Raw genomic sequence first — 25,701 nt, 5'->3', positions numbered from 1 at the left:
GTCAGTGGAGTAACACATGTCAGAGCCAGATTATTCACATACCCCGTTTTGTATAGTCTACAGTGGTGGCTACTTTTAAGTTGGGCCTTGTACTAGCAATGTCATGGTTCCTCCCCTGAGTAAACTGCCTGTCTGGTAATCAAAGCAGGCATGTATAGAGCCAAGTATGGATGGTATAAACTCTTCAGTAAAAGAAAAGGAACTGTATAGGTAGCCCCTATGAATTGCCAAATGACCTATATTTTTAAAAATCCCATTAAATCTTTCTTCTGGCTCATAAAATGTATGGTTGAAAACAGAGTCTCTAGAATTAGATATACCTGAGTTTGAATACAGGCTCTCTCTCTCAGGAATAGCTATATAATGTTGGCATCTCATTAATTTTCGTTCCTAGATTGGGGGTAGTAATAGTACCTGTCTGGTAATACTGTGAGGATTAAATGAGTTACTGCTGTTTAGTACAATTTGTGAAACATACATACCCAATAAATCTTCACTATTATATTTTGAACATTGTTTTACTCACTTCTGAAATTTAAGGCATTTTAAAATTAATTTGTCCATTTATTTATTTTTTGTTATTAGATGTACTTTATGAAAAATCGTGCCAGAAGACAAGGTATTAACTTAAAGCTTCTACCCAGTGGATTCACCAAGAGAAAAGAAAATTCAACATTTTTTGATAAGAAGTAAGTTTCTAATTTCATTCTTAGTATATTGAGTATTCGGATTTGATCAGGAACATCTTTTAAAGTTTGGTTTCCTATAGAGCATTGTTACCTAACATGTAGTCTATAAGCTTTTTGTTATTGGTCTATGCCAAGATAATTGCACAAATTGAAAATAAGCATTTAAAAACTTATACCAATTTTATGTCATGTGACTAATAAAAATTTGGGCCTATAACTGTATGTGTATATATCTGAGACCTAAGATACCATGGAAGTATTTTAGAGGTTACAGGGACAAAATAATAAGGCAGGACCCCTGTACAATTTTGACTGGAGGAGTTTAGTTTTTTTATCGTTTTTTATCGAACTCCTTTGGGATTCCAGTAAGATTTATTTGAAAGCCAATGTTGGGAAAGAGGGACTTGGAAAACATTTACTCTATAGTAAATCTGTGAGTACAGATAAATACAATAGAGATTAGCCTGCTGCTTTCTGTAAGTGCTGGATCTAAAAGGTCCCATTAGTACAGAGGAGACAGGATCTCAAAATACTGTAAGTAGCCTGCAAAATTATTAGGTAATACTTTCTTTTTTCTTAAGTTTTTTTTTTTTTTTCTTTAATTTATTTGACAGAGAGATCACCAGTAGGCAGAGAGGTAGGCAGAGAGAGAAGGGGAAGCAGGCTCCCCACAGAGCAGAGAATCCGAGGCTGGGCTTAATCCAAAGACCCTGAGATCATGAGCTGAAGGCAGAGGTTTAAATCACTGAGCCACCCAGGCGCCCCTAGGTAATACTTTGAAATGTCAGTATTCTGGACTTAGAAGTAAAAGATCCTGAGTGGGTTCTACCTTCTTCAGCCTCTTAGTAACTGCAAGGTCTTGAGCAGATTACTTTCTCTGGGCCTCATCTGTATGATGTGGGGGTTGTAGTAGGTAAACTAAGATTCCCTCCCAGTTGTATTGCTTCATAAACTGAAAAGGCAAAACCATCAGAAATCCCATTATTCTGATAAATTTTCCACCTTTTCAAAAGAAGTTATATTATAAGTTGTAGATCCATTTATTTTACATGTTTCAAGACAAGTATTTGTAAAAGTGGTTTTCCTTTTTTCTGGGTAGCTTCCAGAAATAATGTTTTTCATTTATCAAATATGAGGTAATTCCAGTGTGCGTTTTCAAACTGACATATTTAGAAATTGATATACTGTATTTGAAATTTAAGGTAACTAGTTTATGTCTTCTCAAATACAAAATGTATTCTTATGTTATGAAGGAAGCCATTCAGATTGTCATCAGAGCTTAGTTCTTAGTACTTAAAAGCATATACCCTCAAATGTAAAATTATGGGGTCTCTAGAAACATGAATGTATGTGGGAAGTTTTTGTTTCTGTTTTTTTTTCAAAAATAAATATTAAGTGTATTTCTTGAGTTTAGAACCCAAATTTATAGTTGGTTATTTTCAGATCTCTGAAGTAGCAAATGGGGCTTTTTTGCTCATGAATTTATAGTTATTTGGAATTGGTATTCTTAAAATTTTTTAGTGTTTTCACATGAGGGGATTAGCAACATCATTCAAAATAGGATTTAGAGTCAGTTTCTTTGCTTTTTTCACATCTGAAAAATGGAGATGATGATAGCTATTATATAGACTTGTGACCTTTTTTTAAGACTATGTATTTGAGATAGGGAGAGAAAGTACACAAGCAAGGGGAGGGACAATGGGAGAAGGAGAAGCAGACTCCCCACTGAGCAGGGAGCCCAATGTGGGGCTCAATCCCAGGACCGGGGGATCATGACCTGAGCCAGAGGCAGATGCTTAACTGACTGAGCCACCCAAGTGCCCCAAGTTGTGACCTTTATTGTAATAATTTACCTAACCATTAAATGGAATGTAGGAAGGAATCAGTGTATGTAGCAACTGTAAAAATAATATATACTCATCATTAAAAAGTTTAAAGGAAAAAGAGCACCTATAATTCCATTATGTAGAGATGACCACTGATAACCACTTGATGTTTCCTTCTAACCATGTTTTCTTCTACTTTTCCATTAATAAAATATGGTATTAAATGCATAAGAATATACAAAGTTGCATGACTTTTCAAGTTAGACATTGCTAATTTTTTATGACTAAAAGAATTACTTTTTTCTACAGCTAGGAGCTCTTTTCTTATTAATGCAGATCTGCCTTATTTCTAAGTAGTGTATTCCAGCAATAGCTACTATGTTTAAATTTATTTAATTATTTCCATATTCATGAACATTTAGCTTTTTTCTAGTTTCTAATTGTTAGCAATAATGCCACGATAAATATTACATTAAATTATTCTTCCTTGAAGAATTGTTTTGTGTGTTCACATGGCTTTTTCTGTACCATCAGTCCCTAGAAAGTAGACTTTACTGGATCAGAGACGATAGAGACTACATCTGATTATTGGAAAGGGTGAGCTCTTGAATATTTTTTTAAGATGTACCTGTTTATAGCTCATCTTACTCTGTTCCATACATAGGGAATATTTTCACTAGTCTCTTTATCCTTTAATTTGGTCTTACATTCATTTTTGATGCATTTTAAATAGTTGTAAAAAGTGTCTACAACCTATAGATAGTAAGATGGAATAGTTAAGAGCAGAAACTGTAGCCAGGCTACTTTTATTCAAATTTGTAATCAGCCTCCTCCTAGCTACGCGATACTAAGCTAAACCACCTAACTTCTTTTTGCCTCAGTTTCCTCATCTGTAAACTGTGATTTATAATAATAAACTGGTACTAAACTGGTTTTCATTTCCATTTGTAGTGTATGAGAATATCCATTTAAATGTCTCAATACCACTGAGTTTTCTCTTTTAAAAAAATGTTGCTAACTTGGAAGGTTGAAATGACATTTTTTTATTTGCTTTTTATTTAATTGCTACTGAGATAGGGAATATTTGAATACATGTTTCAGAGTATAAAGTTTGACTTAATCCAATCCATTATGGTAAGATGATCTTTCATTTGTAGGACCATTTTGGGGGTCAGTTCAGTGAAAAAATAATAATAATAAAAATAATTCAAAATCTGTGTAACTAAATTTTCCATTTGTTTGTTGTGAAATTGCCCATTATTATTTTTAAATGAAAATGGTTTTGCTATTAACTGAATTTAAAATGTCTGTATTTAGATGTTAGATGAATAAAACATTAAGGTGAGGTCCCAGTTGGGTGAAAGCCATACTGAATATTGAGAATATTGCTGGTTAGTTAATTGATAATCAGCTTGGAAATCTCCTTAGTGTGTCCCAATATTTTGTTCATTCTTGTTCAGCATTTTCATTAGTGATTTAGGTCATGATTTCTCATCTTGGCCCTCCTGACCTTTTGACCCAGAGAATTCTTTGTTTTGAGGGGCTATTTTGTGCATTTTAGGGTGTTTAGTAGCATTCCTGTCCTCTGCCCACTAGATGTTGGTAACACACACACACACATACACACACCCTCTACCCAGCCACCTCTCTTGTGGCAACAGGAAATGTCTCCAGAGATTACCAGATGTTTCCTGGAGTTTGGGGCAGAGGGGAGAGACAGAATCACCCCTACTTGAGAATCAGTGATTTAAATTAATACAAAAGACCTACTTCTTGAACTTAATGTATAGTAGAATCAGGATTGCAAAAAATTTCTGTTGCTCAAAGGTGGTGTATAAGTAGCAAGATAAATATATAAGATCCTGTCTTCACTTGTAGGGGAAAAAATGGAACAAAATTTTAAAAATTTAAAAGTATTGGGGTGCCTGAGTGGCTCAGTGGGTTAAGACTCTGCCTTCAGCTCAGGTCATGATCTCAGGGTCCTGGAATTGAGCCCCCCATCGGGCTCTCTGCTCAGCAGGGGAGCCTGCTTCCTACTCTCTCTCTGCCTGCCTCTCTGCCTACTTATGATCTCAGTCTGTCAAATAAATAAAATCTTTAAAAATTTAGAAGTATCTTCTTTAGGATACCTTTGTTTTCTTAGCCATTCATATGAAAATGACTAGGTTTTAATGATTTTAAGTGTTATTTTATGATTTAGTGTTATTAGATGATGTGTTATTTAAGATGATCGCTAGAAGGGGGGAAGAGGGAGATAATAAATCTTTTCAAAGGATTATTTTCACTTCCCATGCCCCAGTATTCTATTTTTAAGAGGTTCATTTTCAGTACTTCTTTTCAACTTTCAAAAGCAATTAATGCTTTTACTCAGATAAACCTGAATTTGAATATTGCCTCTACCGTTAAGTACATATTAGGTGACCTTGGGCAAGATTGAATTTACTATGTTGAGAGGATTAAATGAAGTTATACCTAAAGTAGTACCTGGCACTTAGTAAATAATATACAATGACAATTCAAGGTCTGCTTTTCTTATCTGAAATCTTTGGGGATGTGGTAAATTTGCTATATTACGTTCACCTCTAAGAGTTCTGAAACAGCATTACATAATCAAAGGATACTATGTCTACAGTGAAACCTGTAAATGTTTACATTATGATGGGTAAATAATGATTGTGAACTGGCTCAGGCAGGTTTTGCTGGCAAAGAAGTTACTGAGAAAACTTTCAATTTCTGATATTTAGGGATTTTACTGTTATTGTTCACATGAGATTTTGGTCCTGTGTACAAAGATGATTGCTGTAACTCCCTCAATATTAAATTGGTCATTTGCTTGTTTAAGCAGCTTGAGTTACAATATAGTCAAAAACTCAAATAGAACTTGTTTAAAATTAAACGTTCCAATGGTAATTTTTGAACAGAGTGAGGAATTCTTTGGGGCTATTACCACACATAAATACATGTGAAGTGTAACTCTGCTCCATTGTGTCTGGGTTACCTCTGTAGAACTATCAGTATAGTTACATAGCAGGTGCAATACATACCTTAGAAGCGTGAGGTTTATTGTAAATCAGGCATCCTTTATGGTGGGAGTTTTTGACTAGTATGACTGTGAATCTCTTAAATCTCAGTGAATAGATGGTCCTGACATATCATAGAATGATATGTACATATAAATACATGGCCTGTAGGTGTATGTTGATAATATCTAATGAAGGTATGGGTTAGCCAGGCCAATTTGCTCTTCCACTGTTGAGAATATACATTAGTGGTCATTTTAGACGGCAGTTTAGTAATATTTTTCAAAATGTTATATACACATACTTAAATAATTTAGTCTACAGATGTATTCATACACTTTACAGAATTACACATATCTATGCCGGCATTATTTTTAATAATGTAAAAAATGTAACAACTCAAGTGTTCAGTACTATGGGACTGAGTTAAATTGATTGTATCTTCCCAAGGTGGAATTCTAGGTACCCAGAGACAAACTAGATGTGGAAGAATTGTTGTGAAATGACATCATGATATGTTCAATGAAAGAAAAAACAGAGTTTTTAAACATTTATCTGAAAGATAGGAAGCTCACTTTTCCTATTGATGTAAAATTTGCATGCAGTGAAATACACAAATCTTTTAAAGAGTACTCTTGTTGAGTTTTGACAAATGCATATACAGACATACCTTTTTTTGTTGCACTTCACTTTATTGTGCTTTGCAGATACTATTTTTTTTTATAAGTCGGAGGTTTATGACAGTCCCATCAAGCAAGTCTTTTGGTGCCATTTTTCCAACATTTTGCTTGCTTCATGTCTCTGTCACATTTTGGTAATTGTCGCAGTGTTTCGAACTTTTTTGTTATTATTTATCATGGTGATCTGTGATCAGTGATCTTTGATGTCACTATTGTAATTGTTTTAGGGTGCCATGAAGTGCAGCCATTTGAGACAGTGAACTTAATTGATAAATGTGTGGATTCTGACTGTTCCACCAACTGGCCATTCCCCATCTTTCACCCTCTCTTCATGCCTCTTATTCCAAATACAACAATATTGAAATTAGGCCAATTAATAATGCTATAGTGACCTCCTAAGTGTTCAAGTGTAAGAATGAATCTCATGTCTCTCACTTTAAAGCAAAAGCTAGAAATGATTAAGCTTAGTGAAGAAGGCACGTCAAAGCCAAGGTAGGCCTAAAACTAGGCCTGTTGTACCAAACACTTAGCCAAGTTCTGAATGCAAAGGAAAAGTTCTTAAAGGAAATTAGAAGTCTACTCCAGTGAACACAGGAATGATAAGAAAGCAAAACAACCTGTTGCTAATACGAAGAAAGTTTAAGTGGTCTGGATAGAAGATAGACCAGTGACAACCTTTCTGTAAACCAAAGTCTAATCCGGATCAAGGCTCTGAATCTTTTCAGTTCTGTGAAGGCTGAGAGAGGTGAGGATGCTGCAGAAGAAAAGTCTGAAGCTAGCAGAGATTGGTGTGTGAGGTTTAAGGAAGGAGGCCCTCCCCGTAACATAAAAGTGCAAGGTAAAGTAGCAAGTGCTGATGTAGAAGCTGCAGCAAGTTATCCAGATGATCTAGCCAATATAATTAGAGGTGATTACACTACACAACACATTTTCAGTGTAGACAAAACAGCCTTATATTGGAAGAAAATGCTGTCTAGACTTTTCCTAGCTAGGGAGGAGGTCAATGCCTGGCTTCAAAGCTTCAGGGAGAGGCTGACTCTTACTAGGGACTAATGCAGCCAGTGAGTTTAAGTTGAAGCCAAGGCTCCTTTACCATTCCAAAAATCCTAGCATGCTAAATATGCTCTGCTTATGCTCTATAAATGGAGCAACAAAACCTGGATAGCAGCACATCTGTTCATAACATGGTTTACTGAATTAAGCCCACTGTTGAGAACTACTATTCAGACAAAAAGATTCCTTTCAAAATATTGCTGCTCATTGACAATAAGTTGAATGTTGTTTTCATTTCTGCTAACACAGCGTCCATTCTGCAGTTCATGGGTCAGGGGTCACTTAGGCCTTCAAGTCTCACTATTTAAGAAATGCAATTCATAAGTCTATAGCCTCCATAGATAGTGTGGTTCCTCTGATGGACCCGGGCAGAATCCATTGAAAACCTTCCAGAAGGGAGCCCACCATTCTAGTTGCTATGAAGAACATTTGTGATTCATGGGAAAAAGTCCATACATCAGCATTGACAGGTATGTTTAGAAGAAGTAATTCCAACCCTCATGGAGGACGTTGATGGGTTTAAGACATTCATGGAGGCAGTAACTGCAGATGTGGTAGAAGCAGCAGGAGCACTAGATAGAAGTAGAAGTGGAGCCTAAAGAGGTGGCTGAATGGCTGTGATGTCAATACAACTTTCACACGTAAGGAGATGCTTCTTATGAATGGAGAAAGTGGTATCTTGAGATACAGTCTACTCCTGGTGAAGGCGCTCTGAAGATTGTTGAAATAACAGCAGAGGATTTAGAATGTTAAACTTAGTTGGTAAAACAGTGGTAGAGTTTGAGAGGACTGACCTCAGTATTGAAAGTTCTGTGGGTAAAGTGCTATCAAACAGCATCATCTGCTACAGAGAAATCATTTATGAAAGGAAGAGTCAGTCGATGCAGCAAACTTGATTGTTGTCTTGTTTTTTAAAATTGCCACCCTGATCAGTCAGCAGCCATCAATACTGAGACAAGGCCCTCCCCCAACAAAAAGATGACGACTCACTGAAATCTCAGATGATGGTTTGCTTTTTTTTTTTTTTAGCAATAAGGTATTTTTTAATTTAAGATATGTACCCTTTTTTTTGGACATAATACTGTACACTTAACAGACTGCAGTATGGTGTAAAAATAACTATGCATTGGGAAACCAAAAAATTCATTTCACTGGCTTTGTTGCAGTATTTACTTTCATTACAGTGGTCTGAAACTGAACCCATGATTATCTCCGAGGTATGCCTATATCTATGTAACACTGTTCCTATACGTATATATAGAATATTACCTTCACCCCGGAAAGGTCTTTCCTTGTTAGTTCCTCTCCTCACCAGGGACATCCTGTGATGTCCTGGTGATGAGTTTTGCCTGATTTAAAATTCCATATATGAGATCATATAGCTTACCCTTACCTTTGAATGATAGTTTAGCTGAATATTGAATATCTTGATATTTTATTTTAATACTTCCATTCAGTTACTTATTCCCTTCTTACTTTTTTTTGCCACTCGTAAGAACACTCTCTTTTTTGTCCCTTGCAGTTGCTTTTCAGATCTTCACTTTTGTCTTTGGAGTTCTGCAGTTTCAGTGTGATATGGGTCTTCATGTGATTTTTTTTTTTTTAATTTATTTATCTTCCTTGACATTTGTGCTTTCTGCATATTACAGTTCTGGGAATTCTAAGGCATTATTTTAATATCTCATTTGTTTGTTTTTGCTGCTTTCAGGGTAATTTATTCAGTTACATCATTGAAGTCACTATCTCTTCAGCTGTGTCTAATTAATCTTATATTTAGCTCATGTAGTGTTTTTTGTTTTAGTTTTGTTTTTCATTTCTAGAAGTTCTGTGTCTTTCCCAAATCTCTCTGCTCTTCTAGATCGAACTGTATTCTTTTCTCATGTTTAAGTTCCCCTTTGTTTAATAATTTAGAACATTTATTATCTGTTTAAATAATTCCAGTATTAGAAGTCTGTTACTGCTGTGTGCTGTTTCTGCTGACTTTTGGTTATGGTGGCTCATTTTCTTGGTTTTTTTTTCTTCTAAAAAAGAGCTGTGAACGCAAGTTGACATAGAAGGTGGCATGCGTTTGCTTATGCCAAGATACTTTATGGCTCCAATTCAGGATCCTTTTTAATTTCTTAGTCTTAAGTTTCTCAGACTATATTAGTAGGAATAATTTGAATCCCAACCAATTTGAGGAAGCTGCAGTTCCACATTTTCAATTGAGGTCTTTCCCTCTACCATTTCTACCTTTCTCCTAGAGCCCGAGCTAAGGTCCACATATTTCCTAGTTGTTTGCTTTGCTAATGGTCAGGATTTTTCTGCTTTACATTTTCACTGGTTTTATGGTTTGATCCCAGTTTGAGGTCTCCAAAATATGTGGGTACAAGATCATGTCTCCTGTCACCCCATAGTTGTGTACAAGCCTCTCGGTACCAAAATTGGCAAAGGTTTCCAGAGCAGGTGTCATTTCAGCATTCCCCCAGGGTCTTTAGTTCCTGCTTCCTTTTGGTTCCGGAAGATATCTCTTACTTGCCTATGAGCTCAGTCTGTTTATTTCTCCAGGATTTCTTAATGTATGCTATTGAGAAGGTTTTCAGATTATCTCTTCTAAAATGTCTTGTTTAAAATAAACAGTGGCCCCAGTACAAAGATAAGGCAGTAGGGGAAAAGAGATGGATCAGGAAGACATGATAATTACTTGTTCACTTAGCAATTCCACTTCTAGAAATTTATTTGATAGATACAACCATTTAAATGGAATATGTACAAGGATATTGAGTGCAGTGTTATTTGTAATAGCAAAAGAGTAGTATGAATCTAAATAATTTGTCAGGAGTGGACAACATAAATTATGGCATGTTTTTACAATGGAAGAAGAATGGAACAGGTCTGAATGTACTAATACGGAATGTCTAAGAGAGTCTAAGTTTGTGAAGATGGTAGAAGTGTGCCCGTTATTTAACAACAGTGTGAATTAATAATTGAGCTCCTGTCCTGTTTTAGAAGCTAGCCACTAGATGTCTCTCTTGTAAAGAAGTAACCTTTTTTTTTTTTTACAGATTCGCAAAATTACTTTGTTTCCTTCAGATAAAATTACAACATTCTAATTATATTGCAGTAATATACCCATCTATCTCTTTATTAATGTCAGTAGCATTTTTTCCTTAACCAGTTATGTGGTGATACCCTTCATAAAACACAGTATTTTACTTGCATGATGACCTATGAATAGTATACTTTACTGCAAATTGATTTTAGAAAAGAGCAAAGGAAAAGGAAATGATGGGTTTAACAGTTGTGGTAATAGAGGGACAAGTGGATTTTGCAGTGATCTAGTTTGGTGGAAAGATTTCAGAGCAACAGCAGGAATTAGAAAAAACAGTATGAAAAAGTAGAAACTTAGTGGTTCCCCAAACAGGCATTTCCTTACTGGGACCATGCAGGCAGTGGTGAGGAAATTTCTTTGACATAGCATCACAGAGGTGGTACTTTTCCTTAACAGCAATTAGCCAACATTCATGGAAATGGAAAATACCCTTGGTCTTCTTGGAGTCCCCACCCAGGTTCAGTTAAGGAAGTCCTTCTGCAGTCCCCAGGTCTGCTACTTCATGATATGCCTCCGGCATCTGTTCTTCCCCCTTCCTTCACCATAACATTTATCAGCTGTATTCTCCCATGTGGGCCCACCTTGTCTTAATCTGGATTACTGAAGACCTTCTGAGTGCCCACCCTACCTCAGTGTCTCTTTACCTCAGTCACTCGACACGTGGCTGTCTGACTCATCTTTATAAAATGTGTTTTTATTGTGACAGTCACCTGCTCAAAATCAAGAAGTTAAGTCTAGGTTTGAGGCTGGTCTTGTGGGAGACTATCAGATGCAACAGGATAAAGTAGTAAAGGTAAGACACTGTATGTGGTTTGGTGTGTCTAGAAACTAGGTTGGGAGTTGGCAAGTGGTAGGAGATGAGGTTGGAGAGAGTCCCACTTGGCTTGGGCTTTGCAGGACTTTATATGCCATGTCAGGGAGTTTAGATAGTCATACTTTGAGCAGAAAATGTTCCTTTTGGTGTGAGGGATCCATACTGAATAGTCTATCCCTACCTCATTTCCTAATATAGTCAAGCAAGTATACCCAGGCTGGTCACCATGCTTAATCCTAGAATGTTTTCCTCATCCATTATTTTCTAACAGTCTGCGAAGACACAATAGCTCATCTTCTCTGTTACTTCTTTTTGCTGCAGTTCCTATAGTACATATTTTCTCCACAGTTAATACAAAACACATGCTGCATTTAGTGCTGGCATTCAGTTTTTGGTATGCATATACTTGTGCTCTCCTTTCTGCATTCTAGTGTTTCTTAGTAAGGGCTCTATTGGCATTTTGAACAGGACTGTTTTTTTGTTGTGTGGGACTTTCCCATGCATTACAGGAAGGTTAGCATTTCTCTTCTCTCCCCACTAAAATGCCTGAAGTGCTTCCTAGTCTTGGAACAGTCAGAATGGCCCAGCCATTTCCAAATGTCCCCACCGCCCAGGTTGGTACAACTACCAGTTGAGAACTACTTTATTAAGTGCTCAAGTATTTATCAGTTATTTGAAGCAAGATGTACTTTTTCATTTCAGTCTTCACCTGCTATATCCATTTTCTTAATATACTGTCTACTAAAGCCAGTACCACATACTTAACCTGTTTCCTATTATTATTGTGTAGTGGTGAAACTAATTTTTAAAAGAGCAAAATGTAATATATAACTGGAACTTTTCAAAGTATTTTCATAATGATGTGAGACATATAAAATTATGTTTTTTATTCTCCCCAATTCCAGTAATTTTAATCCATGCTAAGTAACTACACAGATCCTTTGTATTCACTCTTCCAAAAACACTTATTATGGTACCAATCCTAATAAAATAGATGGATTGTTTTTATGAGGAATAGTTATATTTATTCTTGAGACTTTAAAATTAGCTCTTGAAATGTATTCTAAAAGATAAAATGTCTGTGAGTGAAGGATTATGTAGATATTTTACACATTTGTTTTTCCCTCGAAGGGTTTCAAAATTTGGTAGATTTTCTTTCTGCTTTAAATTCAGATAAAGTTTTATAACTGATGGTGGAACAAAATGGTTTTTTCCTGAAATTCCTTCAGGTAGAATGTGCTGCTTCCAAATTTCTTAAGAGTTGACAATTTATAGTTTAGTCTATCCCTTTTCTACTGCTTCAAAATGCAAAATGAAAGATGAAACCTAGAAAGAAGAAAACTTCAATTCCTTATATCAGGATGCTTGATGTTGCTTGAAATAAAATACCCAATTCAAATCGGATTGAGTTTTAAAAGGGTATATTATTGGCCATCATAACCGAATGTCTAGAGGTAGAATGGACTTCAGAGTTAATAGATAAAATGACTCGATTACATCATCAATAACTCAGTTTTTTGCTGGTTCTCCATTGTATCTTCTGTGGTGTAAGCTCAATCCTCATGCTCACAGGGTGCCCTGGTAACAGTTTGAGTTGTAGTAAAGATCCAGGAGTGCTTCTCCCAGCATTATTGAACAGGAAGCCTGAAATTCACCACAATAAGACCACCTAGGTCATCTGCCCAGTCCTGATCCTGAGCCATTGTGTCAAGGAAAATCTAGGGTAGTGATTTTCTTAAGCCAACCAATTAAGTGCATATCCCTAGAGGTAGGGAATGGGTTCCATTCCTCAAAGTATGGTTATAGATTAGGAACGAGGGTGGTGGTAAGAGACTGCCAAGAAGGCAGTTAAACTGTAACTGTTATAAATGATTTCAAAATATGAAGGCAAATATATAAAATATAACTGAGCTGCATTTAAATTAACAGTACGTAAAGATACATGGTTTGTTATTGAACTTGCAGTTCTGATAAGTTCATAATGGTATAATTGATTAGAGCATAGACTCTGGAGTTATTTTACTGTCTGGGTTCAAATCTGCAACTTTCCAACTGAATAATGACCTTGAGAGACTTTTCTCTGTCTTAGGGTTCTCATCTGTAAAATGAAATAATGGCATTCATCTCAGAGTTAAAAGAATTAAATGAAGTAATACAGGTAAAACCTTTAGAACAATGTCGGACATATTAAAAGCACTTAATAAACTATTGTTATTATATTGCTCCTTGCTAGTACTCTGGTAAAAGTTTCTGCTGGTAGGTTTGATCAGCTATGGACTTTACTAACTTAATTAGTGATATAGTATTCTGAAGATTAGACATGTGGAAATTCTAGCTTTAGCTTACTCCCATGGAGTCACCTGTATTTAAAAATCAGAAGTAAAAATTTTAGACGTTTGAACTGACATGACCTATTATTGTGCTTCTCAAAAGTAGTGAGAAACATTTCCCTTAATAATTACAAATAAGGGCTGAAAAGTTAATGTCTTGAATATACTGTAGAATATACTATAGAAATATTTACTAGGAGAGTTAAGTAGTAGGATGATGATTCTCCCTCCAAGCCCTTCATTTTTTTAAAAGCTTTGTTGTTGGTGCATTAACCACAAAATAAAATCCATAGGGTTTAGCAGAACATTCAGGGCTTTTAACAATCTAATATGAATCCAAATGTTCAGTTTCATCTCTAGCCACTAAACACTAAATTCAAGGTAAGTGGAATTTGGTCAGGAACTCGTAGCAAAATATTCTCAGCTAAAGGACCTGTGAATATTTCTGTGCTAAGCTTCGTAACTCAGAACACTGAATTGAATGTAGAATTACAACAATGGTAAAAACAGTAACTAACAGTAACTAACATTTTTTCTATATTCTGAGCTCTCAACATATATTTACTCATTTAATCCTATGATGTAAATACTATTGTTATCCCTCACTTTACTCTGAGAAACCTGAGTCACAGAAATTTATCTCTTGCTCAAGATCACATCAAGTTACAATTGTTAAGAGTAGGACTTAAGCCCAGAGTCCACTTAACCTTTGTCTTCTCCTACCTCTGGTCCATACAGTATGTTGAGTATTCTTCCTCTGTACAGCATCCATGAAGAACAAGGTGCTTTCATATGGAACTCTGTATTTCTCTCATAGCCATATGGAAGGGAAACACGGTGCCCAGGATTGGTGGTTGATTTAAGCCCTAAACAGAAGCTTTCCATGGCCTCGTCCCCTTTGTTCGCATGCTTAATGCTTAGGGAGCCTTTGAGTAAATACTGGTTAGTCAGTGAGAGAGTGGAATGAAAATTGGTAATTTTTTTTAAACAAAAATATTCAAGCTCATTTAAATTTTATATTAGAAATCTTAGTACTAAGAATTCAGCCTTCATATGTAACTCTTTTTTTTTTTTTTTAAGATTTTATTTATTTATTTATTTATTTGACAGACAGAGATCACAAGTAGGCAGAGAGGCAGGCAGAGAGAGAGGAGGAAGCAGGCTCCACGCTGAGCAGAGAGCCCGATGCGGGGCTCGATCCCAGGTCCCTGAGATCATGACCTGAGCCAAAGGCAGCCGCTTAACCGACTGAACCACCCAGGTGCCCCTTCATATGTAACTCTTAGCTATGGAATATTTCTTCTCTTTTTTTTATTTTTAATTTTTTTTTTTTTTTTTAATTTTTATTTGACAGACAAAGATCACAAGTAGGCAGAGAGGCAGGCAGAGAGAGGAGGGGAAGCAGGCTCCCTGCTGAGCAGAGAGCCTGATGTGGGGCTCGATCCCAGGACCCTGGGATCATGACCTGAGCCGAAGGCAGAGGCTTTAACCCACTGAGCCACCCAGGTGCCCCTGTGGACTATTTCTTGAGGAAGATATCTTTGAAGCTGTCAAAATGATTAGATGAGTAACCCTAGTTCTGGTAGGGTAATAATCTCTAAGATAAAAAGGAAACCTCTTAAAAGAACACTTCCACTAAGGAATATTTTTAGGTTTAAAAAGAATGGTCAAATTAGTCCTGTCCTTTCTAGGACTATCATCCTCTACTTTCCCATGGAAACATTTTATTTTGCTGATTATAAAAATTAGCAAATCATTATGTCAGAGATTTAATAGAGATGTATAAAGTAAGAATTAAGTCCTTTCATTACGGCAAGAAATAACCGTAGTTAAAAGTTTGGGCATGTCCTTCATACTTGTAAACACATTTATGGATATGTATTTAAAACATATATGTCCTCATTCAACACATACATTTTTCTACCTCAGTGCATATAGTTCTGCCTCATCTTTTCATTCATTACGTAGATCTGCTATAATTTATTTAATCAGTTCTCTGATGATACCCATTTAGGTTGTTTTTGATTTTTTTCTAGAGTGAAACAGCAGACCTGAACATACGTCATTACTTGTCCAATTATTTCCTTGGAATAAATTCCTGGTAATAAAACTGTTGAGGCAAAAATATGTGTATTTTTTATTGTGAATATTTATTTATAGCTTTTATGAAACTAAACTGCCAGAAGCTTACACCAATTTATATTTCTATCAACAATGAAAAGTGTCCATTTCACCACTCTTCCCTAGTATTTCTAATTTTAACGACCTCTTTGTAAATCTGACAGGTAAAACTATTTCATTTCCATTTCCATTTCTTTGGTTACAAATGAACTTGAAAATCTTTCTGTATCAAGAGATCAGTGCCATTTAAAAGGATCTGGTGCCTTTGTTTTCTGCCCTTCTTCTTTGGAATTGTGGTAGCACTCCAGTTATGAAAATTAGCAATTTTAAGTCATGGAGTCAGAAGAATAATTACAGGCATGGGTATAGAATTTGCATCCCCTGTAAATTTGTGTAATTGTGCACATACTATTTTCTTTAAACTGTGGGAGAGAATGAGCCTTAACAGTTTGTAGTAAGCATTAGCTGTTAAGTAAGTGCCCTGTATTACCTTATTAAAATCAAGTATAATATTTATTTTCCTCTTTTAATACTTACAAATGTTTCTCAACCTTTATTATTATTATTATTGCCTCCCAAGGAGCCCTTTTAGACATTTTCCGTCTAATTGTTCCTCCATGATATTTGATACCATAGATATACTGTGTACTTATTAATCTTGTTTATGTACAGTGGCCCTTTGGAAGCCCACATGCCATGTAATATTTGAGATTTTTTTTTTAGCACTCCCAAGAACAAACTTTACCCCCCTTTGCGGTGATGCTACCCTCATTAAGAATGCATGATTGAGGGGGCAGGAGAAAAAGCTTTGCTATGCATGAGTAGTTTTTTAGTTTTATGGGACTCAGAGAGAGGTCACTGTTCTCTTACTTGTCAGGTGGTCCAGAAGGGGACATTAGGTTTAACAATTGCCACTGTTCTTCATAAGTCTGTTATCAAATTCTAGACATAGTGCCTTGAGGTACATAAGTTACCTAGAATATTTGTTTACAGTATTTCCATTCGTGAGAATTTGGTAATTATAGCAAGGACACAGTGACATGATTATAGTTGAAGGCATTTTGTTGAAATTAGGGGATAGTAGTCTTGATATAGTAGGAGTAATAGTGAATGTTTTAAGCTCTATCCTGGTGGTTCTCAGTAAGTGGTGATTCTGCCTCCCAAAGGACATCTGCAAGAATTGGAGGCATCTTTGGTTGTCATACTGGAGGAGTGGGTGTTGCTAGTGGCATCTTGAGGGATGCTGCTAAACATCCTGCTGGGGGAATTGTCTCCCCTGTCTTTTCCCACCTCCACCACCACCACCACCACCATAACAAAGGGGTATGTGGTACAAAATGTCAGCACTGCCTAGGTTAAGAAACCCTGTTCTAGTCCAGTGATTCTGCTCCTTGGAATCCATCTTTACAGAATAATCCAAAATACAAAAATGTATGTGTGTGTGTGTGCATGCATAAAGATACTCACTAAAGTGTTCCATTTCCCTTTACAGTGTTCTAGAAAATTTACTGATGCAAACATAAAACATAAAATTACAGTCCCCCTCAAAAATAATGTTGTGATTTTGGTGTATATGTATTTTTATAATTGGGACATGTATCACTATATATAATTATGAAAAGTGGTAAATGAACTTAATTCTTTGAAGAACAAACTGATGCTCATCAGAGGGGAGGTAGGGGAGGGTGAAACAGATGATAGTGCTTATCATGATGAGCACTGATAGAACACTGTATGTTAACTACACTAGAATTAAAATTAAAAATTTAACTTAAAAAAACCCTAATTCTTTTGAGATTTAGATTTCATTGCCCATGGCAGAACTACATCAGTTTCAGGAACACTAAAGAACTAGCAACTACTTCAGAAATAAATTAACTCAGCCATTTCAGGAATCTTTATACAGTACCCTTCAACCTCCTATGTCCATTCTTTCACTTAAATTTTGTATTCTGAACTACTGTTTGCAAATGATTTTTACACTACCATAGAGTTAGAAAATACAGGCAGTTTTTCAATGAAGCTAACATTTAATTTTGTGTACCAGAAGAGGTAAATGATAGACCCATCCCTAGGGATAATCTTTTATTTTTTCTTTACTGTAATTTAATATGGTACAACAAATGATATAAAAGTGGAAGCAATCATAATATCTGTCAGTAGAGAATAGATAAATAGATTTTGGCATTTTTCACAAAATGAAATACTACAGAACAGTTTAAGTTAATGAACTAATCTGTATGTATTAAAATCTAAAGGATAATGTAAATGAAAAGCAAGGCATAGGATATTTAGAATATGATAACTTTGAAGTAAATGTTAATATTACACAAAATCTATATTGTTTATACATATGTGTATGGATATATACATAAAGTACAAAACCATGAATGGCAAGAATATACACCCAACCTCAGGAAATTAGCTACCTCTGATGGTGGATGGGAAGGGAATTTGATCAAGGAACAGTTCAATTAACTTTTTATTCCTTAGAAGAAAAAAATATTTCAAACAAATATGGCAACATGCAGGTTGGTTTAATCTTGAGTATGGGTGCATTGAGTGTTCTTTATATACTTTTTCCTTGTTTATGAAAAAATTGCAAGGTCATTTGTTAAAAATATACATACTTCTCAAATTTGTTCATGTTTGAACTGAGACCATATATAGAAATATTTTTATAATAGTCATAATTTAGCAATGTATATATAATAAAATAGTAGTGAATGACTTCTTTACAATCACAACTAGTTAACTATAGCAAATAAAATGATTTCCAGGGGCTTTTCTTCCATTGTTTTTGGAATGCTAAGTACTTTCTGAAGGTATCTAGTGTCTACCGAGTGTTAAGAAAGAGGAATGGTTCTTGAAATTACTCAAGCAATGATTGGAGTAATTAAATATGATTTACAATTCCATAAGATGATGAATTCATAATCCTATTTTCTCCTCTATAACATGGGAAAAACAAATGTATTTAGAAAAAAGCCATATTATACATTTAGATTAAAAATTGGTTTATATCTTACTAAGAAATGTGAAATTGGGCCCTAGGTGACTCAGTAGAGTATCTGACTCTTGGTTTGGGCTCAGGTCATGATCTCAGGGTTGTGAGATTGAACCCTATGTTGGGCTCCATACATTCCAGTCAGCACAAAATCTGCTTGAGGTTCTTTCTTCTTCCCTACCACTCTGGTCCCCCACCCCACATGTGTGCGCTCTCTCTCTCAGATGAATAAATAAATAGGGGGAGAAAGGAAATATGGAATCTCTGGCCTTTTTGATGGTGATATGATGCAATGCTTGTTTCACAGATAACGAACATTGCAGAGTGTTTTGTTTTGGAAGAATTGTTTATTTAAAACTAGGAACTGTTATATTTGCATTCAGATTTCTTTTAGAGGTTTTTCCTCTGAGATTTTAGACATCTGGTCTTTAAGTTAATAAAGGGTGCTTTATGGCTCTGTTCTATCAGAAAAAAAAAGAAATCCTAAACTTAACATGATTATTTCTTATATGATAAGTGGCACTTTCAACATAAGTATAATCAAGCATATTTTTTTTCTAGCTCATGCTAAAAACTGTCTTGTTATTAACAAAAACTTCCATAAGCAGATCTGTGACTTACCCTAAAAGAAGGATTTTTACTTGCTTTTATTCTTACTGTATCTGATAAAAATATGACTAAATCATATAAATGTTTAGTGAGAGATACTCTACTAGATTGTATTAAAAGAAAACTATTTGAGATTTTGAGCCATCCTGCTAAGGGACAGATTTATAGTGATGCTGGTCATTTGCTTGGACACTCTGTTGGCCATTAACTTACCAGTGGGTTGTTAGAAATTTCCTCTAAGTAAGGAAAACATGTAAAACCATCATATGGTGAAAACATTTAAATTTCTCTGTTGGATTGAATATTTGAAGCATTAAAATTTTTATAAAGAAGGAATAGTATATAGTGTCACCAAATTTAGGTGTGTTAAATAGAACATATGGTCATTATGCTAAAATTAGTCATTTGGTGAATTATTACTGTTGATCGTGTATCAAACCAAAGTTTAGACCTGAAAGCAAAAGGACTCTAGCTGAGAGTGCATTCTGCTTAGCAACCAACTTGTTGTCTACTGTTTTGCTACTAAATGCACGTACTCATGGCTTGGAAGTGTATCTGCAGCCAGCTGGTTGCAACCAGACAACACTTCATTCACTTAATTTCCAAACTAGTTAGGCAAAGACATCAGCTCGTTGTTTTTAGTCAGGAGGAATTTATTTGTAAACTTGAAGTAGTAACACACTGATCTCAAAAGCCCCTCATCTGTGTGAAATTGCCTTCTAATTCAGGAGTGTAAAGTCCTTGTAATTCAAAACTGCTGCACTTAATTTTGTTTTCCTCTTCAGAATCCTTACAGGTATATTGTTTGAAAACAGCCTCTAAAACCTTAGAAAATAGTTGAAAGATACATTAAGTGTTAGGAATACTTTTTGAATTACTATCTGAAAAAGAAAATTTATTGTCTACCTTGATCCTCATAAGATTATCTTCTAATTTAGAAAACAGCAGTTTTGTTGGCATGTGAAGCTCCAGTTTCCTCAGAGTCAAGCTGTGTACACAGAAAAAAGGTGTAGTATTACAACTATTAACTTTGTTCTTATTGTGGTTTTGTATTTACAATAAACTGTTAACTTAAATGTATATCAGGAGTAAAATGGATAACTAAGTTGTTACCTTTGAAGTTTATACCAGACTAAAGTCAGGGAAAGGATTTAAATATTATGGATGGAGATATTATAGCACAGTAGTATATATGAATATGTATAATTGAGGGAAAAGTTACTCATTCAAAGCAGTGTCTTAATTTTGTTTCTACAGATTTATAATTCTAAACAATGTGCATATTTACTGAAAAGTTGAAAAACTTTAAATACTTTGTTTCCAGAAAAAGTAGTATCAGTTTTTTACCCTGGTCTTATGATTTAGAATGAATAAACTTGAAATTGAACATGCACTGAAATTTGCAACCTTTTTTCGGATTTTATATTTCTACATCTTTCAAACATATTTCATTCTTAGTTCTTTCTTCTCATCTGTGAGCACAGGTGTGTGTTGAAAGAGGCTTCATATTTTTATAATTGATTTATAGGGAGCTTCTCAAAATATTGCTTTTTAGGACTTTTTAAGTGTGTCCAAGAAGTTTTTTTAAGCCTTTTTCCTAAGCAGTTTTTGCTTAAAAGGATGTTCTATTTTGCCAAGAGCAAAATAAAAGGTCTGTGTTTAGTCATTTAAACAAAACACCACAAGATTTAGTAATTCCAAGTTAACACCATTAGTAGAAACTTATACATAATAATATGTTTTCTTTTTGTTGTTTTTGTTTTTGTTGGGAAGAGTACCAGATGATAAAACTATTAATGAAATCCTAAGACCTTACATTGATCCTGAAAAATCTGATCCTGTAATTCGTCAAAGGTATGCTTCAAAAGTCTTGTAATTTTCTGAAATTATTAAAAATGCTGAGGTACTGGTTATGTACACATTTATTATGTAGAGCTGTGACTTTATTAGAATGTGATATGCAGTACAGTTTAGTTTCTGTGCCATTTCCTTGGTGTTTACTCAAGGTTTTGTCAGTCATGGATGATGTTTTTGGATAGCAATAAAAACAGTACATAATACTTAGTATTTACTGTTTTCCAGACACTCATTGGAGGAGATACTAAATATGTACTAAGTAATTTAATCCTCACAGTAACCCTTTAAGGTAGAATACTACTATTATGCCCATTTTGCAGGTGGGGAAACTAAGCCTTAAAGTGGCTAAATGACTTCATATAGCAAGTAAGCAGGGAAGCTGGGATTTAAACCCAGGTGTTCTGGAATCAGAGTCTGCACTGTTAACTCTCAAATCAAACTTATTTAAAGTTGAATCAGAAACTTGGAAAATTAAGAGTTTCTGAATAATTGTTAAAGGCCAGGGAGTTCTGTTTCAACCACGTCTTCGTAAAACTAATTAAGATACACTCTGCCTCCTGTCCAGAAATATAGCATGGATAAAAATGGTTAACATAGAACAGTAGAAAGATTCAGTTATATATCTGGGGTACAGTAGCTCGCTCTGTCTCTTTTTTACTATGTGATCAAGGAGTAAGTTACTTAGCTTTTGGACCTTAATTTTTTTCATCAGTAAAATGAGAATGATAATATTCACTAGATAAGGTTATATGAAGCTTAAAAAAAAACCCAGAATTATAAAGTTTCTAGTACAGGGCCTGGCACACTGTAGGCAGCACTCAAAAAGCAAATCTGTTATTAGAGTGTGAATTAGTTTTCCTGAGCAGGAACCCGTTTAACTTTTTTTTTCTCCAGATGGTAACTGCTTAGGATATGAATGCTTGGTTTGGTTCCAGAGTAACCTGGTGTTTAACTTTTAGATCGGGTGGATTCTAAAATGTCTGATTAAATTCTAATTAAATCTCATCTTCTACTTCTAATAAAAGGTTGTGCTCAGACTGAACCAAATCCACGCCCCATATCAAGTAGTGTCTTTGGTACACATGTATAATGGTTGAATTTCTTTTCTTCTTAATACTGATAATCCAACTATAATCATTGGTCATGTGTTTGGCAGTAAGACAAAGTACCTGTTACTAAATTGGATGCATTTTTTAAAAATAAATACCAAGTTTAAGTTAATTTACTGAAATAAATATTTTTTAATTTAAGAGAAAAGAAAGGTAATTTTTTAAAAATTCAATTCCTTGGTTAGAAAATATTTTTAACCTTTTTTTCTGCGTTGGATACTTGAATTTTAAGTATTATTAGCTACTCTTAATTAAATGTTTGGTCTTCCATAGATATTATCTTGAAATATATTAAAAATCAGTTTTGCTTCCTTCAATATGACATTTTTATTTCAGGTTGAAAGCCTACATTCGCTCTCAAACTGGGGTCCAAATTTTAATGAAGGTTGAATATACACAGCAAAATTTAGTAAGGTAAAATTGCTTCCCTCCCTGTTTCTTTAAATATTTTCTAATTTTGTAATATAGTTAAGTAGCTTGATTAGTTTAAGTAGCTGGTTATTTTACTACTATGATTTTCAAATTAAAATTTTAAAATAATCACACTTATAGGATAAATTCAATTGAAAAATTACTCTGGTTAAAATATCTTAAAATAGCATTATGCACAGGGCACCTGGATGGCTCAGTTGTTAAGCGTCTGCCTTTGGCTCAGGTCATGGTCCTGGGATCAAGCCCCACTGGGCTCGCTGCTCAGCAGGAAGCCTGCTTCTCCCTTACCCACTCCCCCTGCTTGTGTTCCCTCTCGCTATCTGTCAAATAAATAAATGAAGTCTTTTTTTTTTTTTTAAAGATTTTATTTATTTATTTGACAGACAGTAGGCAGAGAGGCAGGCAGAGAGAGAGAGAGAAGCAGGGTCCCTGCTGAGCAGAGAGCCCGATGTGGGGCTCGATCCCAGAACCCTGGGATCATGAGCCAAAGGCAGAGGCTTTAACCCACTGAGCCACCCAGGTGCCCCCCCCTTTTTAAATAGCATTATATACAAGTAAAAGATGCCTAAAACCCATTTTAACTTACTTCAAGAAATAGTCTCTACAACAGAGTTCATGTTGTTGCCTTTGGAAATACAAAACTTCACGTGATTAACTGAGCATAGCGTACATTGCATTCTCTGCCGAGAAATGTAAAGAGAGCTGGGATCTAACAAACTCTATTACTTGAGAAACTTAACTTGACTGGGCTGTTCCTGCATTAATGGTGTGGTGAAATAGACTACACCAAAGATCTCTGGGAGTCTCTGCAAAGTCTTCTTAAGTGCCAGGGACATTGTCATTGTACTGAATTACAAAACACTGATCTTTTATGACCTTTGATGCTCTTTCATTGTTCATTTAACGAAACTACTAGAATCAGTTCAGACTGTATCTGGTTAGTCTCACCTATGACTTGATTTATTAGTTAGCTTAGAGGTTTTAGAGTCCAAGCTGTGAAAGCAAAGCTGGGATTTCTCCAGTTATGTTAACTTGAGTAAATTTTACAACCTCGCTACCTTAGTTTCCTCACCTTTAAACTGGGGATGGGGGCGCCTGGGTGGCTCAGTGGGTTAAAGCGTCTGCCTTCAGCTCAGGTCATGGTCCCAGGGTCCTGGGATCGAGCCCCACATCGGGCTGTCTGCTCAGCAGGGAGCCTGCTTCCTCCTCTCTCTCTCTGCCTACTTGTGATCTCTGTCAAATAAATAAAATCTTTTAAAAAATAAATAAATAAATAAATAAATAAATAAATAAATAAAATGGGGATGATAATTATTATAAGATTGTCATGAGGAGGGTTGCCTGGGTGGCTCAGTGGGTTATGCCTCTGCCTTTGGCTCAGGTCATGATCTCGGGGTCCTGGAATCGATCCCCGCATCAGATTCTCTGCTCATTGGGGAGCCTGCTTCCCCCTCTCTCTCTGCCTGCTTCCCTGCCTACTTGTGATCTCTCTGTCAAATAAATAAATAAAATCTTAAAAAAAAAGATTGTTGTGAGGAGCACCTGGGTGCTCAGTTGATTAACATCTGCCTTTGGCTCAGGTCATGATCCCAGGGTCCTAGGAGGGAGCCCCTAGTCCGACTCCTTTCTCAGCGGGGAGCCTGCTTCTCCTTCTCCCTCTGCCATTCCCCCTGCTTGTGCACTCCTTCGTTCCCTCTCTTTCTCTCTCAGATAAATGAAGTCTTAAAAAAAAAAAGATTGTCATGAGAGATTAAGGTATTTCATTCAGCACATGGTAAGTGCATGCTTTTATTACTACTACTACAGATAAATGGATTCTTACAAAATGTTTACACATAAGATAAGACCTGTAATTAAGAACAGATTTAAACACCAAGTCTTAACCAACTTTTACCAATATATCTCAGATACTCTCAACTTCATATCATTGATCATGGTTCAGTGATTAAAAAAAAGTTCAAGTTTTCTATCACATAGTTTTTTCCCTAGACTTGTTAATTCAGTATATTTATATACAATTCATGCTTTACTCCTTCCCCCAAAAATATTTGGGGTCTTAAGTGAGGGGTGGAAAATTTTATGGGTTCTGCAAAGATAGTTTATCCACTTATAATATCCATGTTAACCAAAATCAGTATTTCTGAAATTGGCAATCAAACATTTATGTAATTAGTGAGAAATACTGATGTAAAAGGTTCATTTTTTTCAGTTTTCCCTAGCAAAATCTTAAAGTAAATTTCATACAATTCAAGTTTAAACAAAACAATTTGCATCATTCCCTTGGAATTTACCTCCTATCAATCATTAAATAATTTTTCCTTCTTTTATTATCTGTTACCTCATTCAAATTCAGTTCCTTTCTTAACATTTGCTATATTTAGTTAATTCTTGTAAATGTTACTCGCATATATGTCGTACGCTCTTGATGAGTATATTGTGGCTTCAGTCTCATAAGCCTGTTAAGAGAACACCTGTGAGAGTTTTTATGAAAAATGAAATCACTTTCGGATAGTTGTCTCATCTCATCTTCTCCCAAGTCTTCTCCTGACAACCTGCTGATGTGTCCAGCCTTTTGACACTTCTGCACCACTCTGAGTGTTTGCCAGCTCCTTGTCCTAGACTGCCGGTGTGGGGGATAACAGGTAAATGGCTCCGGAATGGTTGGAAGGGAAACAGTGAAAGTGCTACCCATGTGGCTGATTAGCTTCATTTCCTTTGTTGTATATAATTACAGATAGCAGACATTGGCTACTATTTTAATGCTGCATGAATGCAGTGGTTTTCTTAATAAGTATGTGTTTGAAGTATATTGCTTTTTTATTATTAACATATATGTATTATTTGTTTCAGGAGTACAGGTCCGTGATTCATCAGTCCTACACAATTCATAGCACTCACCATAGCACATGCCCTCCCTAATGTCCATGCTTTTCTAGACTTAATAAAAATATTTTGATGAGGTTGGGCATCATCTTGACCACGGTCACCTTGTTTTCCTAATCTGTTAGGCAAATAATTAAATTTCTTTACCAAAGCTAAGGAAAACAGCCCATTATCATTTTG

The 25,701-nt window shown here is 35.4% G+C and overlaps 1 protein-coding gene across 3 annotated transcripts in view; it reads left to right on the top strand.

Annotated features, from left to right (window-relative positions):
- The window catches only part of ZNHIT6 (zinc finger HIT-type containing 6), a 60,033-nt gene that overhangs the window by 11,776 nt on the left and 22,556 nt on the right, over nt 1-25,701 (top strand). For all 3 annotated transcript variants that reach the window (XR_004384127.1, XM_032870286.1, XM_032870285.1), the window contains 4 exons: nt 586-689; nt 20,179-20,247; nt 21,014-21,094; nt 22,543-22,620. Coding sequence is in view for 2 of the 3 variants with exons in the window: in XM_032870286.1 (XP_032726177.1) it covers nt 586-689; nt 20,179-20,247; nt 21,014-21,094; nt 22,543-22,620 (332 nt within the window). In the remaining variant the exon portion in view is untranslated. The remainder of the gene's footprint in view (nt 1-585; nt 690-20,178; nt 20,248-21,013; nt 21,095-22,542; nt 22,621-25,701) is intronic.

This window comes from Lontra canadensis, unplaced genomic scaffold (assembly GCF_010015895.1).
Source record: "Lontra canadensis isolate GAN:19392208 unplaced genomic scaffold, GSC_riverotter_1.0 scaffold40, whole genome shotgun sequence".
NCBI lineage: Eukaryota > Metazoa > Chordata > Mammalia > Carnivora > Mustelidae > Lontra > Lontra canadensis.
Note: the sequence above shows the minus strand (reverse complement) of the source record. Positions and strands in the feature narration are given on the sequence as shown.